Source organism: Hyla sarda, unplaced genomic scaffold (genome assembly GCF_029499605.1).
Source record: "Hyla sarda isolate aHylSar1 unplaced genomic scaffold, aHylSar1.hap1 scaffold_1028, whole genome shotgun sequence".
NCBI classification, from domain to species: Eukaryota; Metazoa; Chordata; class Amphibia; order Anura; family Hylidae; genus Hyla; species Hyla sarda.
In genome coordinates, this window is record NW_026607647.1 from 1 (window position 1) to 20,095 (window position 20,095).

Sequence of the window (20,095 nt, forward strand, 5' to 3'; positions counted from 1 at the left end):
ACCACATATCCCTGTATACCTACAGTATCCCACTATATCCCCTGTATACCTACAGTATCCTCTATATAACCACATATCCCCTGTATACCTACAGAATCCTCTATATAACCACATATCCCTGTATACCTACTGTATCCTCTATATAACCACATATCCCTGTATACCTACAGTATCCTCTATATAACCACATATCCCTGTATACCTACAGTATCCTCTATATAACCACATATCCCTGTATACCTACTGTATCCTCTATATAACCACATATCCCCTGTATACCTACAGTATCCTCTATATAACCACATATCCCTGTATACCTACTGTATCCTCTATATAACCACATATCCCTGTATACCTACTGTATCCTCTATATAACCACATATCCCTGTATACCTACAGTATCCTCTATATAACCACATATCCCTGTATACCTACAGAATCCTCTATATAACCACATATCCCTGTATACCTACTGTATCCTCTATATAACCACATATCCCCTGTATACCTACTGTATCCTCTATATAACCACATATCCCTGTATACCTACAGTATCCTCTATATAACCACATATCTCCTGTATACCTACTGTATCCTCTATATAACCACATATCCCCTGTATACCTACTGTATCCTCTATATAACCACATATCCCTGTATACCTACTGTATCCTCTATATAACCACATATCCCTGTATACCTACAGTATCCTCTATATAACCACATATCCCTGTATACCTACTGTATCCTCTATATAACCACATATCCCTGTATACCTACTGTATCCTCTATATAACCACATATCCCTGTATACCTACAGTATCCTCTATATAACCACATATCCCTGTATACCTACTGTATCCTCTATATAACCACATATCCCCTGTATACCTACAGTATCCTCTATATAACCACATATCCCTGTATACCTACTGTATCCTCTATATAACCACATATCCCCTGTATACCTACAGTATCCTCTATATAACCACATATCCCTGTATACCTACAGTATCCTCTATATAACCACATATCCCTGTATACCTACAGAATCCTCTATATAACCACATATCCCTGTATACCTACAGTATCCTCTATATAACCACATATCCCTGTATACCTACAGTATCCTCTATATAACCACATATCCCCTGTATACCTACAGAATCCTCTATATAACCACATATCCCTGTATACCTACAGTATCCTCTATATAACCACATATCCCCTGTATACCTACAGAATCCTCTATAGAACCACATATCCCTGTATACCTACTGTATCCTCTATATAACCACATATCCCTGTATACCTACAGTATCCTCTATATAACCACATATCCCTGTATACCTACAGAATCCTCTATATAACCACATATCCCCTGTATACCTACTGTATCCTCTATATAACCACATATCCCCTGTATACCTACTGTATCCTCTATATAACCACATATCCCTGTATACCTACAGTATCCTCTATATAACCACATATCTCCTGTATACCTACTGTATCCTCTATATAACCACATATCCCCTGTATACCTACAGTATCCTCTATATAACCACATATCCCTGTATACCTACAGTATCCTCTATATAACCACATATCCCTGTATACCTACTGTATCCTCTATATAACCACATATCCCTGTATACCTACAGTATCCTCTATATAACCACATATCCCCGTATACCTACAGTATCCTCTATATAACCACATATCCCTGTATACCTACTGTATCCTCTATATAACCACATATCCCCTGTATACCTACTGTATCCTCTATATAACCACATATCCCCTGTATACCTACAGTATCCTCTATATAACCACATATCCCTGTATACCTACTGTATCCTCTATATAACCACATATCCCTGTATACCTACAGTATCCTCTATATAACCACATATCCCTGTATACCTACAGTATCCTCTATATAACCACATATCCCCGTATACCTACAGAATCCTCTATATAATCACATATCCCCCGTATACCTACAGTATCCTCTATATAACCACATATCCCCTGTATACCTACAGAATCCTCTATATAACCACATATCCCTGTATACCTACAGTATCCTCTATATAACCACATATCCCCTGTATACCTACTGTATCCTCTATATAACCACATATCCCCTGTATACCTACAGTATCCTCTATATAACCACATATCCCTGTATACCTACAGTATCCTCTATATAACCACATATCCCTGTATACCTACAGTATCCTCTATATAATCACATATCCCTGTATACCTACTGTATCCTCTATATAACCACATATCCCCTGTATACCTACAGTATCCTCTATATAACCACATATCCCCTGTATACCTACAGTATCCTCTATATAACCACATATCCCTGTATACCTACTGTATCCTCTATATAACCACATATCCCCTGTATACCTACAGTATCCTCTATATAACCACATATCCCTGTATACCTACTGTATCCTCTATATAACCACATATCCCTGTATACCTACAGTATCCACTATATAACCACATATCCCTGTATACCTACAGTATCCTCTATATAACCACATATCCCTGTATACCTACTGTATCCTCTATATAACCACATATCCCTGTATACCTACTGTATCCTCTATATAACCACATATCCCTGTATACCTACTGTATCCTCCATATAACCACATATCCCTGTATACCTACTGTATCCTCTATATAACCACATATCCCTGTATACCTACAGTATCCTCTATATAACCACATATCCCTGTATACCTACAGTATCCTCTATATAACCACATATCCCTGTATACCTACTGTATCCTCTATATAACCACATATCCCTGTATACCTACTGTATCCTCTATATAACCACATATCCCTGTATACCTACTGTATCCTCCATATAACCACATATCCCTGTATACCTACTGTATCCTCTATATAACCACATATCCCTGTATACCTACAGTATCCTCTATATAACCACATATCCCCTGTATACCTACAGTATCCTCTATATAACCACATATCCCTGTATACCTACTGTATCCTCTATATAACCACATATCCCTGTATACCTACTGTATCCTCTACATAACCACATATCCCCTGAATACCTACAGTATCCTCTATATAACCATATATCCCCTGTATACCTACTGTATCCTCTATATAACCACATATCCCTGTATACCCACTGTATCCTCTATATAATCACATATCCCTGTATACCTACTGTATCCTCTATATAACCACATATCCCTGTATACCTACAGTATCCTCTATATAACCACATATCCCTGTATACCTACTGTATCCTCTATATAACCACATATCCCTGTATACCTACTGTATCCTCTATATAACCACATATCCCTGTATACCTACTGTATCCTCTATATAACCACATATCCCTGTATACCTACTGTATCCTCTACATAACCACATATCCCCTGAATACCTACAGTATCCTCTATATAACCACATATCCCTGTATACCTACAGTATCCTCTATATAACCACATATCCCTGTATACCTACTGTATCCTCTATATAACCACATATCCCTGTATACCTACTGTATCCTCTATATAACCACATATCCCCTGTATACCTACAGTATCCTCTATATAACCACATATCCCTGTATACCTACAGTATCCTCTATATAACCACATATCCCTGTATACCTACTGTATCCTCTATATAACCACATATCCCTGTATACCTACAGTATCCTCTATATAACCACATATCCCTGTATACCTACAGTATCCTCTATATAACCACATATCCCTGTATACCTACTGTATCCTCTATATAACCACATATCCCCTGTATACCTACTGTATCCTCTATATAACCACATATCCCCTGTATACCTACTGTATCCTCTATATAACCACATATCCCCTGTATACCTACTGTATCCTCTATATAACCACATATCCCCTGTATACCTACTGTATCCTCTATATAACCACATATCCCTGTATACCTACTGTATCCTCTATATAACCACATATCCCTGTATACCTACAGTATCCTCTATATAACCACATATCCCCTGTATACCTACAGTATCCTCTATATAACCACATATCCCTGTATACCTACAGTATCCTCTATATAACCACATATCCCTGTATACCTACAGTATCCTCTATATAACCACATATCCCTGTATACCTACAGTATCCTCTATATAACCACATATCCCCGTATACCTACAGTATCCTCTATATAACCACATATCCCTGTATACATACTGTATCCTCTATATAACCACATATCCCCTGTATACCTACAGTATTCTCTATATAACCACATATCCCTGTATACCTACTGTATCCTCTATATAACCACATATCCCTGTATACCTACTGTATCCTCTATATAACCACATATCCCCTGTATACCTACAGTATCCTCTATATAACCACATATCCCCTGTATACCTACTGTATCCTCTATATAACCACATATCCCTGTATACCTACTGTATCCTCTATATAACCACATATCCCTGTATACCTACTGTATCCTCTATATAACCACATATCCCTGTATACCTACTGTATCCTCTATATAACCACATATCCCTGTATACCTACTGTATCCTCTATATAACCACATATCCCTGTATACCTACTGTATCCTCTATATAACCACATATCCCTGTATACCTACTGTATCCTCTATATAACCACATATCCCCGTATACCTACAGTATCCTCTATATAACCACATATCCTTGTATACCTACTGTATCCTCTATATAACCACATATCCCTGTATACCTACTGTATCCTCTATATAACCACATATCCCCTGTATACCTACTGTATCCTCTATATAATCACATATCCCCTGTATACCTACTGTATCCTCTATATAACCACATATCCCTGTATACCTACTGTATCCTCTATATAACCACATATCCCCTGTATACCTACTGTATCCTCTATATAATCACATATCCCCTGTATACCTACAGTATCCTCTATATAACCACATATCCCTGTATACCTACAGTATCCTCTATATAACCACATATCCACTGTATACCTACAGAATCCTCTATATAACCACATATCCCTGTATACCTACAGTATCCTCTATATAACCACATATCCCCTGTATACCTACAGAATTCTCTATATAACCACATATCCCCTGTATACCTACTGTATCCTCTATATAACCACATATCCCCTGTATACCTACAGTATCCTCTATATAACCACATATCCCTGTATACCTACAGAATCCTCTATATAACCACATATCCCCTGTATACCTACTGTATCCTCTATATAACCACATATCCCCTGTATACCTACTGTATCCTCTATATAACCACATATCCCTGTATACCTACAGTATCCTCTATATAACCACATATCTCCTGTATACCTACTGTATCCTCTATATAACCACATATCCCCTGTATACCTACTGTATCCTCTATATAACCACATATCCCTGTATACCTACTGTATCCTCTATATAACCACATATCCCTGTATACCTACTGTATCCTCTATATAACCACATATCCCTGTATACCTACTGTATCCTCTATATAATCACATATCCCTGTATACCTACTGTATCCTCTATATAACCACATATCCCTGTATACCTACTGTATCCTCTATATAACCACATATCCCCTATATACCTACAGTATCCTCTATATAACCACATATCCCCTGTATACCTACAGTATCCTCTATATAACCACATATCCCTGTATACCTACAGTATCCTCTATATAACCACATATCCCTGTATACCTACTGTATCCTCTATATAACCACATATCCCTGTATACCTACTGTATCCTCTATATAACCACATATCCCCTGTATACCTACTGTATCCTCTATATAACCACATATCCCTGTATACCTACAGTATTCTCTATTTAACCACATATCCCTGTATACCTACTGTATCCTCTATATAACCACATATCCCCTGTATACCTACAGTATCCTCTATATAACCACATATCCCTGTATACCTACAGTATCCTCTATATAACCACATATCCCTGTATACCTACAGTATCCTCTATATAACCACATATCCCTGTATACCTACAGTATCCTCTATATAACCACATATCCCTGTATACCTACAGTATCCTCTATATAACCACATATCCCCTGTATACCTACAGAATCCTCTATATAACCACATATCCCTGTATACCTACAGTATCCTCTATATAACCACATATCCCCTGTATACCTACAGTATCCTCTATATAACCACATATCCCCTGTATACCTACTGTATCCTCTATATAACCACATATCCCTGTATACCTACTGTATCCTCTATATAACCACATATCCCTGTATACCTACTGTATCCTCTATATAACCACATATCCCTGTATACCTACTGTATCCTCTATATAATCACATATCCCCTGTATACCTTCTGTATCCTCTATATAACCACATATCCCTGTATACCTACAGAATCCTCTATAGAACCACATATCCCCTGTATACCTACTGTATCCTCTATATAACCACATATCCCCTGTATACCTACAGTATCCTCTATATAACCACATATCCCTGTATACCTACAGAATCCTCTATATAACCACATATCCCCTGTATACCTACTGTATCCTCTATATAACCACATATCCCCTGTATACCTACTGTATCCTCTATATAACCACATATCCCTGTATACCTACTGTATCCTCTATATAACCACATATCCCTGTATACCTACAGTATCCTCTATATAACCACATATCCCTGTATACCTACTGTATCCTCTATATAACCACATATCCCTGTATACCTACAGTATCCTCTATATAACCACATATCCCTGTATACCTACAGTATCCTCTATATAACCACATATCTCCTGTATACCTACTGTATCCTCTATATAACCACATATCCCCTGTATACCTACAGTATCCTCTATATAACCACATATCCCTGTATACCTACAGTATCCTCTATATAACCACATATCCCTGTATACCTACAGTATCCTCTATATAACCACATATCCCCGTATACCTACAGTATCCTCTATATAACCACATATCCCTGTGTACCTACTGTATCCTATATATAACCACATAGCCCTGTATACCTACAGTATCCTCTATATAACCACATATCCCCTGTATACCTACTGTATCCTCTATATAACCACATATCCCTGTATACCAACTGTATCCTCTATATAGCCACATATCCCCTGTATACCTACAGTATCCTCTATATAACCACATATCCCTGTATACCTACTGTATCCTCTATATAACCACATATCCCTGTATACCTACTGTATCCTCTATATAACCACATATCCCTGTATACCTACAGTATCCTCTATATAACCACATATCCCTGTATACCTACAGTATCCTCTATATAACCACATATCCCCTGTATACCTACAGAATCCTCTATATAACCACATATCCCTGTATACCTACTGCATCCTCTATATAACCACATATCCCTGTATACCTACAGTGTCCTCTATATAACCACATATCCCCTGTATACCTACAGTATCCTCTATATAATCACATATCCCTGTATACCTACTGTATCCTCTATATAACCACATATCCCTGTATACCTACAGTATCCTCTATATAACCACATATCCCTGTATACCTACTGCATCCTCTATATAACCACATATCCCTGTATACCTACAGTGTCCTCTATATAACCACATATCCCCTGTATACCTACAGTATCCTCTATATAACCACATATCCCTGTATACCTACTGTATCCTCTATATAACCACATATCCCCGTATACCTACAGTATCCTCTATATAACCACATATCCCTGTATACCTACAGTATCCTCTATATAACCACATATCCCCGTATACCTACTGTATCCTCTATATAACCACATATCCCCTGTATACCTACAGTATCCTCTATATAACCACATATCCCTGTATACCTACTGTATCCTCTATATAACCACATATCCCTGTATACCTACTGTATCCTCTATATAACCACATATCCCCTGTATACCTACAGTATCCTCTATATAACCACATATCCTTGTATACCTACAGTATCCTCTATATAACCACATATCCCTGTATACCTTCTGTATCCTCTATATAACCACATATCCCTGTATACCTACTGTATCCTCTATATAACCACATATCCCTGTATACCTACAGTATTCTCTATATAACCACATATCCCCTGTATACCTACTGTATCCTCTATATAACCACATATCCTTGTATACCTACTGTATCCTCTATATAATCACATATCCCTGTATACCTACTGTATCCTCTATATAACCACATATCCCCTGTATACCTACAGTATCCTCTATATAACCACATATCCCTGTATACCTACTGTATCCTCTATATAACCACATATCCCCGTATACCTACTGCATCCTCTATATAACCACATATCCCTGTATACCTACTGTATCCTCTATATAACCACATATCCCTGTATACCTACTGTATCCTCTATATAACCACATATCCCTGTATACCTACTGTATCCTCTATATAACCACATATCCCTGTATACCTACTGTATCCTCTATATAATCACATATCCCTGTATACCTACTGTATCCTCTATATAACCACATATCCCTGTATACCTACAGTATCCTCTATATCACCACATATCCCTGTATACCTACAGTATCCTCTATATAACCACATATCCCTGTATACCTACAGTATCCTCTATATCACCACATATCCTCTATATAAGTACAGTATTAATACAACACATCCTGGCTGTCACTATACACAGTATACGCTCGGTATATACGGGTTAGCCGTACTCATCCTCGCCACCAGGTGGAGCCGTTGTATATATAAAAACAGTGTAGCGCCGAATGCGCATGCGTGATTGCTCCAGGCCCGAACCACGTGCGCAGACCTCTAGGTCACATGTCTTCTGTGTAATAAAGATGCGACCGACGTGGAGCAGGTCACGTGACACACATGTTCCTGAAAACTCTGATCAATGGAGGCAAGTGTCATATCTCCTCTGTATACCCTGTATATCTCCTCTGTATATCTCCTCTGTATACCCTGTATATCTCCTCTGTGTACCCTGTATATCTCCTCTGTATACCCTGTATATCTCCTCTGTATACCCTGTATATCTCCTCTGTGTACCCTGTATAGCTCCTCTGTATATCTCCTCTGTATACCCTGTATATCTCCTCTGTATACCCTGTATATCTCCTCTGTATACCCTGTATATCTCCTCTGTATACCCTGTATATCTCCTCTGTATATCTCCTCTGTGTACCCTGTATATCTCCTCTGTGTACCCTGTATATCTCCTCTGTGTACCCTGTATATCTCCTCTGTGTACCCTGTATATCTCCTCTGTGTACCCTGTATATCCCCTCTGTGTACCCTGTATATCCCCTCTGTGTACCCTGTATATCCCCTCTGTGTACCCTGTATATCCCCTCTGTGTACCCTGTATATCCCCTCTGTATACCCTGTATATCTCCTCTGTATATCTCCTCTGTGTACCCTGTATATCTCCTCTGTGTACCCTGTATATCTCCTCTGTGTACCCTGTATATCTCCTCTGTGTACCCTGTATATCTCCTCTGTGTACCCTGTATATCTCCTCTGTGTACCCTGTATATCTCCTCTGTGTACCCTGTATATCTCCTCTGTGTACCCTGTATATCCCCTCTGTGTACCCTGTATATCCCCTCTGTGTACCCTGTATATCCCCTCTGTATATCTCCTCTGTGTACCCTGTATATCTCCTCTGTGTACCCTGTATATCCCCTCTGTGTACCCTGTATATCCCCTCTGTGTACCCTGTATAGCTCCTCTGTATATCTCCTCTGTGTACCCTGTATATCTCCTCTGTGTACCCTGTATATCTCCTCTGTGTACCCTGTATATCCCCTCTGTGTACCCTGTATATCCCCTCTGTGTACCCTGTATATCCCCTCTGTGTACCCTGTATATCCCCTCTGTGTACCCTGTATAGCTCCTCTGTATATCTCCTCTGTGTACCCTGTATAGCTCCTCTGTATACCCTGTATAGCTCCTCTGTATACCCTGTATAGCTCCTCTGTATATCTCCTCTGTGTACCCTGTATAGCTCCTCTGTATATCTCCCCTGTATATCTCCTCTGTATATCTCCCCTGTATATCTCCTCTGTATATCTCCCCTGTATATCTCCCCTGTATATCTCCCCTGTATATCTCCCCTGTATATCTCCCCTGTATATCTCCCCTGTATATCTCCCCTGTATATCTCCCCTGTATATCTCCTCTGTATATCTCCTCTGTATATCTCCTCTGTATATCTCCTCTGTATATCTCCTCTGTATATCTCCTCTGTATATCTCCCCTGTATATCTCCCCTGTATATCTCCTCTGTATATCTCCTCTGTATATCTCCCCTGTATATCTCCCCTGTATATCTCCTCTGTATATCTCCTCTGTATATCTCCCCTGTATATCTCCCCTGTATATCTCCTCTGTATATCTCCCCTGTATATCTCCCCTGTATATCTCCCCTGTATATCTCCCCTGTATATCTCCCCTGTATATCTCCCCTGTATATCTCCCCTGTATATCTCCCCTGTATATCTCCCCTGTATATCTCCCCTGTATATCTCCCCTGTATATCTCCCCTGTATATCTCCCCTGTATATCTCCCCTGTATATCTCCCCTGTATATCTCCCCTGTATATCTCCCCTGTATATCTCCCCTGTATATCTCCCCTGTATATCTCCCCTGTATATCTCCCCTGTATATCTCCCCTGTATATCTCCCCTGTATATCTCCCCTGTATATCTCCCCTGTATATCTCCCCTGTATATCTCCCCTGTATATCTCCCCTGTATATCTCCCCTGTATATCTCCCCTGTATATCTCCCCTGTATATCTCCCCTGTATATCTCCCCTGTATATCTCCCCTGTATATCTCCCCTGTATATCTCCCCTGTATATCTCCCCTGTATATCTCCCCTGTATATCTCCTCTGTATATCTCCTCTGTATATCTCCTCTGTATATCTCCTCTGTATATCTCCTCTGTATATCTCCTCTGTATATCTCCTCTGTATATCTCCTCTGTATATCTCCTCTGTATATCTCCTCTGTATATCTCCTCTGTATATCTCCTCTGTATATCTCCTCTGTATATCTCCTCTGTATATCTCCTCTGTATATCTCCTCTGTATATCTCCTCTGTATATCTCCTCTGTATATCTCCTCTGTATATCTCCTCTGTATATCTCCTCTGTATATCTCCTCTGTATATCTCCTCTGTATATCTCCTCTGTATATCTCCTCTGTATATCTCCTCTGTATATCTCCTCTGTATATCTCCTCTGTATATCTCCTCTGTATATCTCCTCTGTATATCTCCTCTGTATATCTCCTCTGTATATCTCCTCTGTATATCTCCTCTGTATATCTCCTCTGTATATCTCCTCTGTATATCTCCTCTGTATATCTCCTCTGTATATCTCCTCTGTATATCTCCTCTGTATATCTCCTCTGTATATCTCCTCTGTATATCTCCTCTGTATATCTCCTCTGTATATCTCCTCTGTATATCTCCTCTGTATATCTCCTCTGTATATCTCCTCTGTATATCTCCTCTGTATATCTCCTCTGTATATCTCCTCTGTATATCTCCTCTGTATATCTCCTCTGTATATCTCCTCTGTATATCTCCTCTGTATATCTCCTCTGTATATCTCCTCTGTATATCTCCTCTGTATATCTCCTCTGTATATCTCCTCTGTATATCTCCTCTGTATATCTCCTCTGTATATCTCCTCTGTATATCTCCTCTGTATATCTCCTCTGTATATCTCCTCTGTATATCTCCTCTGTATATCTCCTCTGTATACCTCCTCTGTATACCTCCTCTGTATACCTCCTCTGTATACCTCCTCTGTATACCTCCTCTGTATACCTCCTCTGTATACCTCCTCTGTGTACCCCGTATATCTCCTCTGTGTACCCTGTGCCACCTTATGTCAGCCCCCTCCATCAGTCTGATGATCATGTGACTCTCACTTTCTGCAGGGACGAGGTTTCTTTCGCGGCCTTTGTTCAGTTCCAGGGTATTCAGGGGTCAGGACGTCCCCCATGAGGAGCCACATGGAGCGGTCACTGCCGCTGAGGACCCGCAGCCTCCCGACCATGTGACACCTAACCACACAAGAGGCGATGCCAGGAGAGTGAGCAGACGAGATAGTGCCACCCATGCCAGCTTTATAAAGCCTGATGTCTCCATAGAGCGCCTGCAGGTGAGGACTCACCCCCCACACACACCTTGTATCCACACCACACCCCTTATCCTTACCGGATGACATCACACAGGACAGAGAATTACAGGATGACATCACACAGGACAGAGAATTACAGGATGACATCAGACAGGACAGAGAATTACCGGATGACATCAGACAGGACAGAGAATTACCGGATGACATCAGACAGGACAGAGAATTACCGGATGACATCAGACAGGACAGAGAATTACAGGATGACATCAGACAGGACAGAGAATTACCGGATGACATCAGACAGGACAGAGAATTACAGGATGACATCAGACAGGACAGAGAATTACAGGATGACATCAGACAGGACAGAGAATTACAGGATGACATCACACGGGACAGAGAATTACAGGATGACATCTGACAGGACGGAGAATTATAGGATGACATCTCACAGGACGGAGAATTACCGGATGACATCAGACAGGACAGAGAATTACCGGATGACATCAGACAGGACAGAGAATTACCGGATGACATCAGACAGGACAGAGAATTACCGGATGACATCAGACAGGACAGAGAATTACTGGATGAGATTACACAGGACGGAGAATTACAGGATGACATCAGACAGAACAGAGAATTACCGGATGACATCAGACAGGACAGAGAATTACCGGATGAGATTACACAGGACGGAGAATTACAGGATGACATCAGACAGGACAGAGAATTACCGGATGACATCAGACAGGACAGAGAATTACCGGATGAGATTACACAGGACGGAGAATTACAGGATGACATCAGACAGGACAGAGAATTACCGGATGACATCAGACGGGACGGAGAATTACAGGATGACATCAGACAGGACGGAGAATTACAGGATGACATCAGACAGGACAGAGAATTACAGGATGACATCACACAGGACAGAGAATTACTGGATGAGATTACACAGGACGGAGAATTACCGGATGACATCAGACAGGACAGAGAATTACAGGATGACATCAGACAGGACAGAGAATTACAGGATGACATCAGACAGGACAGAGAATTACAGGATGACATCAGACAGGACAGAGAATTACCGGATGACATCACACAGGACAGAGAATTACCGGATGACATCAGACAGGACGGAGAATTATAGGATGACATCTCACAGGACGGAGAATTACCGGATGACATCAGACAGGACAGAGAATTACCGGATGACATCAGACAGGACGGAGAATTACAGGATGACATCAGACGGGACGGAGAATTACCGGATGACATCAGACGGGACGGAGAATTACAGGATGACATCACACGGGACGGAGAATTACAGGATGACATCAGACGGGACAGAGAATTACAGGATGACATCACACAGGACGGAGAATTACAGGATGACATCACACAGGACAGAGAATTACCGGATGACATCAGACAGGACAGAGAATTACTGGATGAGATTACACAGGACGGAGAATTACAGGATGACATCAGACAGAACAGAGAATTACCGGATGACATCAGACAGGACGGAGAATTATAGGATGACATCAGACAGGACAGAGAATTACTGGATGAGATTACACAGGACGGAGAATTACCGGATGACATCAGACAGGACAGAGAATTACCGGATGACATCACACAGGACAGAGAATTACCGGATGACATCAGACAGGACAGAGAATTACTGGATGAGATTACACAGGACGGAGAATTACAGGATGACATCAGACAGAACAGAGAATTACAGGATGACATCAGACAGGACAGAGAATTACAGGATGACATCAGACAGAACAGAGAATTACCGGATGACATCAGACAGGACGGAGAATTACAGGATGACATCAGACAGGACAGAGAATTACTGGATGAGATTACACAGGATGGAGAATTACCGGATGACATCAGACAGGACTGAGAATTACAGGATGACATCACACAGGACGGAGAATTACAGGATGACATCACACAGGACGGAGAATTACAGGATGACATCACACAGGACGGAGAATTACCGGATGACATCACACAGGACGGAGAATTACAGGATGACATCACACAGGACGGAGAATTACCGGATGACATCAGACGGGACAGAGAATTACCGGATGACATCACACGGGACAGAGAATTACTGGATGAGATTACACAGGACGGAGAATTACCGGATGACATCACACAGGACAGAGAATTACCGGATGACATCACACGGGACAGAGAATTACCGGATGACATCACACGGGACAGAGAATTACCGGATGACATCACACGGGACAGAGAATTACCGGATGACATCACACAGGACAGAGAATTACTGGATGACATCAGACAGGACAGAGAATTACCGGATGACATCACACAGGACAGAGAATTACTGGATGAGATTACACAGGACGGAGAATTTCACCTCGTTCCTTCTCTCTTTAGGCGGCGGACAGCGTTGTCTCAATTGTGTTTGGTATGAAGCGTCTGGCCTGGGCCCATGTAGACCGCTCCCTGACTGTCACATCCTGGCACCAACATGAATGGCTACACCTGATGAAGGGGCGACAGCACCCTGACCTCTACCTGGAAGATGTAAGTGTCAATGATGTAGTACCGCCGGCCGTGTCTGTCCTTGGGTTGATTGCTGCTCCTGCTTCTTCTCCTCAGGTGTCTTCAGCAGTCTCCCGGTTCCCGTCAGCTGACCTCTACATCCTGGAGAGAAGCTCGCTCTCTGCCCAGAACGCTGCCATGTTTCCGGTGACATTGCACTTGCGGATTGTGGAAGCCATGTTGTATGCGCTGCTGAACCCGACATATAGCATGGAGCGGGAGCACCGGGTGTTCAGCCTGGGCCGGACTACGGTGGGGAAGCACTTTGACATCATGGTGGGGGGGTCTAAAACCAGTGGGGTGGACTTAGTGCAGCGCCTGGTGGAGGAGGCCGGTGTCCTGGCGCAGCCGCGCATCCACTTCACCCCAGAACTCGTCTCCCAGTACAAGAACAAACTCCACCCCCGAGGACAGAACCGCAACGAGGAGATGTGCGACGCTCTGCTACAGGCCTTGGCCTTCTATGAGCTGCTCTACAAGTAGAGACCCCCTCCTCATCTCCTGTGCTGCGGGGGAGGGCGGGGCTCTAATCTGTGGGAGGAGACAGTCACCATGGACACCAGCACTTCCCCCACACTTGGATCTTTCTGTATTAAAATGAAATGCAGTTTTCTACTTAATATCTGGTTATTACTATAGAAGCGCCCCCTGCAGGCCCCATAGAGTCATCACATGACCACAGTGAGTTGTTCTGCCCCCATGGGGGTACTTCCAATCTATGGTGTATTTTTATTATTAATGAGACAAAACAAAGGTTACCCCCATTGCGGTGAGATCCGGTCCTGTCATGGCTGCTCTCAATGTATTGCCAGCTGCAGCCCGGGCACGGAGGCAGTATAGACTTTCATCTTCATGTGTTTCCCAACCAGGGGGCCTCCAGCTGTTGCAATACTACAACTCCCAGCATTCCCGGGCAGCCAAAGGCTGTTCAGGCATGCTGGGAGTTGTAGTTTTGCAACACCTGGAGGCCCCCTGGTTGGGAAATCCTGCCTTAAAGGGGTTATCCAGGAAAAAACTTTTTTATATATCAACTGGCTCCAGAAAGTTAAACAGATTTGTAAATTACTTCTATTAAAAAATCTTAATCCTTTCAGTACTTATGAGCTTCTAAAGTTAAGGTTGTCCTTTTCTGTCTAAGTGCTCTCTGATGACACGTGTCTCTGGAACCGCCCTGTTTAGAAGAGGTTTGCTATGGGGATTTGCTTCTAAACTGGGCGGTTCCCGAGACACGTGTCATCAGAGAGCACTTAGACGGAAAAGGACAACCTTAATCCTTTCAGTACTTATGAGCTTCTGAAGTTAAGATTTTTTAATAGAAGTAATTTACAAATCTGTTTAACTTTCTGGAGCCAGTTGATATATAAAAAACTTTTTTTTTTTTTCCTTGACAACCCCTTTAAGGCATATTTAGGGGGTCTCTTTATAATGAACACATAAGTCTGAGACTTGTCAGAGGGGACTCGATCTACAGCAGGCGCTGACAGACTAGAGAGTAGGTACATTGTAGACCCCCTACATGAAGAGAAGACCTACAGCTCTATGGGAGGCCCCCGACCCCTACATGAAGACCTACAGCTCTATGGGAGGCCCCCTACATGAAGAGAAGACCTACAGCTCTATGGGAGACCCCTACATGAAGAGAAGACCTACAGCTCTATGGGAGGCCCCCGACCCCTACATGAAGACCTACAGCTCTATGGGAGGCCCCCTACATGAAGAGAAGACCTACAGCTCTATGGGAGACCCCCTACATGAAGAGAAGATCTACAGCTCTATGGGAGGCCCCCTACATGAAGAGAAGACCTACAGCTCTATGGGAGGCCCCCTACATGAAGAGAAGACCTACAGCTCTATGGGAGGCCCCCTACATGAAGAGAAGACCTACAGCTCTATGGGAGGCCCCCTACATGAAGAGAAGACCTACAGCTCTATGGGAGGCCCCCTACATGAAGAGGAGACCTACAGCTCTATGGGAGGCCCCCTACATGAAGAGAAGACCTACAGCTCTATGGGAGACCCCTACATGAAGAGAAGACCTACAGCTCTATGGGAGACCCCTACATGAAGAGAAGACCTACAGCTCTATGGGAGACCCCTACATGAAGAGAAGACCTACAGCTCTATGGGAGGCCCCCGACCCCTACATGAAGACCTACAGCTCTATGGGAGGCCCCTACATGAAGAGAAGACCTACAGCTCTATGGGAGACCCCCTACATGAAGATAAGACCTACAGCTCTATGGGAGGCCCCTACATGAAGAGAAGACCTACAGCTCTATGGGAGACCCCTACATGAAGAGAAGACCTACAGCTCTATGGGAGGCCCCCTACATGAAGACCTACAGCTCTATGGGAGGCCCCCGACCCCTACATGAAGAGAAGACCTACAGCTCTATGGGAGGCCCCCGACCCCTACATGAAGACCTACAGCTCTATGGGAGGCCCCCGACCCCTACATGAAGACCTACAGCTCTATGGGAGGCCCCTACATGAAGAGAAGACCTACAGCTCTATGGGAGGCCCGTACATGAAGAGAAGACCTACAGCTCTATGGGAGACCCCTACATGAAGAGAAGACCTACAGCTCTATGGGAGACCCCTACATGAAGAGAAGACCTACAGCTCTATGGGAGACCCCCTACATGAAGAGAAGACCTACAGCTCTATGGGAGGCCCCCTACATGAAGAGAAGACCTACAGCTCTATGGGAGGCCCCCTACATGAAGAGAAGACCTACAGCTCTATGGGAGGCCCCTACATGAAGAGAAGACCTACAGCTCTATGGGAGACCCCCTACATGAAGAGAAGACCTACAGCTCTATGGGAGGCCCCCTACATGAAGAGAAGACCTACAGCTCTATGGGAGGCCCCTACATGAAGAGAAGACCTACAGCTCTATGGGAGGCCCCCTACATGAAGACCTACAGCTCTATGGGAGGCCCCCTACATGAAGAGAAGACCTACAGCTCTATGGGAGGCCCCCTACATGAAGAGAAGACCTACAGCTCTATGGGAGGCCCCCTACATGAAGAGAAGACCTACAGCTCTATGGGAGGCCCCCTACATGAAGAGAAGACCTACAGCTCTATGGGAGACCCCTACATGAAGAGAAGACCTACAGCTCTATGGGAGGCCCCCTACATGAAGAGAAGACCTACAGCTCTATGGGAGGCCCCCTACATGAAGAGAAGACCTACAGCTCTATGGGAGGCCCCCTACATGAAGAGAAGACCTACAGCTCTATGGGAGGCCCCCTACATGAAGAGAAGACCTACAGCTCTATGGGAGGCCCCTACATGAAGAGAAGACCTACAGCTCTATGGAAGGCCCCCTACATGAAGAGAAGACCTACAGCTCTATGGGAGGCCCCCTACATGAAGAGAAGACCTACAGCTCTATGGGAGGCCCCCGACCCCTACATGAAGACCTACAGCTCTATGGGAGGCCCCTACATGAAGAGAAGACCTACAGCTCTATGGGAGGCCCCTACATGAAGAGAAGACCTACAGCTCTATGGGAGGCCCCCTACATGAAGAGAAGACCTACAGCTCTATGGGAGGCCCCCGACCCCTACATGAAGACCTACAGCTCTATGGGAGGCCCCCTACATGAAGAGGAGACCTACAGCTCTATGGGAGGCTCCCTACATGAAGAGAAGACCTACAGCTCTATGGGAGGCCCCCTACATGAAGAGAAGACCTACAGCTCTATGGGAGGCCCCCTACATGAAGAGAAGACCTACAGCTCTATGGGAGACCCCTACATGAAGAGAAGACCTACAGCTCTATGGGAGGCCCCCTACATGAAGAGAAGACCTACAGCTCTATGGGAGGCCCCCTACATGAAGAGAAGACCTACAGCTCTATGGGAGACCCCTACATGAAGAGAAGACCTACAGCTCTATGGGAGGCCCCCTACATGAAGAGAAGACCTACAGCTCTATGGGAGGCCCCCTACATGAAGAGAAGACCTACAGCTCTATGGGAGACCCCCTACATGAAGAGAAGACCTACAGCTCTATGGGAGACCCCTACATGAAGAGAAGACCTACAGCTCTATGGGAGGCCCCCTACATGAAGAGAAGACCTACAGCTCTATGGGAGGCCCCTACATGAAAAGAAGACCTACAGCTCTATGGGAGGCCCCCTACATGAAGAGAAGACCTACAGCTCTATGGGAGGCCCCCTACATGAAGAGAAGACCTACAGCTCTATGGGAGGCCCCTACATGAAGAGAAGACCTACAGCTCTATGGGAGACCCCCTACATGAAGAGAAGACCTACAGCTCTATGGTAGGCCCCTACATGAAGAGAAGGCCTACAGCTCTATGGGAGACCCCCTACATGAAGAGAAGACCTACAGCTCTATGGGAGACCCCTACATGAAGAGAAGACCTACAGCTCTATGGGAGGCCCCCTACATGAAGACCTACAGCTCTATGGGAGGCCCCCTACATGAAGAGAAGACCTACAGCTCTATGGGAGGCCCCCTACATGAAGAGAAGACCTACAGCTCTATGGGAGGCCCCCTACATGAAGAGAAGGCCTACAGCTCTATGGGAGACCCCCTACATGAAGAGAAGACCTACAGCTCTATGGTAGGCCCCTACATGAAGAGAAGACCTACAGCTCTATGGGAGACCCCCTACATGAAGAGAAGACCTACAGCTCTATGGTAGGCCCCTACATGAAGAGAAGGCCTACAGCTCTATGGGAGACCCCCTACATGAAGAGAAGACCTACAGCTCTATGGGAGGCCCCCTACATGAAGAGAAGACCTACAGCTCTATGGGAGGCCCCCTACATGAAGAGAAGACCTACAGCTCTATGGGAGGCCCCTACATGAAGAGAAGGCCTACAGCTCTATGGGAGGCCCCTACATGAAGAGAAGACCTACAGCTCTATGGGAGACCCCTACATGAAGACCTACAGCTCTATGGGAGGCCCCTACATGAAGAGAAGACCTACAGCTCTATGGGAGGCCCCTACATGAAGAGAAGACCTACAGCTCTATGGGAGACCCCTACATGAAGAGAAGACCTACAGCTCTATGGGAGGCCCCCTACATGAAGAGAAGACCTACAACTCTATGGGAGGCCCCTACATGAAGAGAAGACCTACAGCTCTATGGGAGGCCCCCTACATGAAGAGAAGACCTACAGCTCTATGGGAGGCCCCCTACAT

At 43.7% G+C, this 20,095-nt stretch overlaps 1 protein-coding gene across 3 annotated transcripts; it reads left to right on the forward strand.

The window, feature by feature from the left end:
• The first annotated feature begins 8,566 nt into the window (after positions 1-8,566).
• TEFM (transcription elongation factor, mitochondrial) lies at positions 8,567-15,532 on the forward strand. Of its 3 annotated transcripts, XM_056551377.1 has the most exons (4): positions 8,598-9,049; positions 12,103-12,326; positions 14,745-14,894; positions 14,970-15,532. In XM_056551377.1, exons 1-4 carry the CDS (start codon positions 9,022-9,024, stop codon positions 15,393-15,395), a joined length of 828 nt encoding a protein of 275 aa, XP_056407352.1. In that variant the 5' UTR covers positions 8,598-9,021; the 3' UTR covers positions 15,396-15,532. The 3 variants fall into 3 exon arrangements, with proteins under 3 accessions (XP_056407353.1, XP_056407351.1, XP_056407352.1); XM_056551378.1 differs by lacking the exon at positions 14,745-14,894 and having other exon boundaries at positions 8,567-9,049; XM_056551376.1 differs by having other exon boundaries at positions 8,584-9,049; positions 14,745-15,532.
• The last annotated feature ends 4,563 nt before the right edge of the window (positions 15,533-20,095 follow it).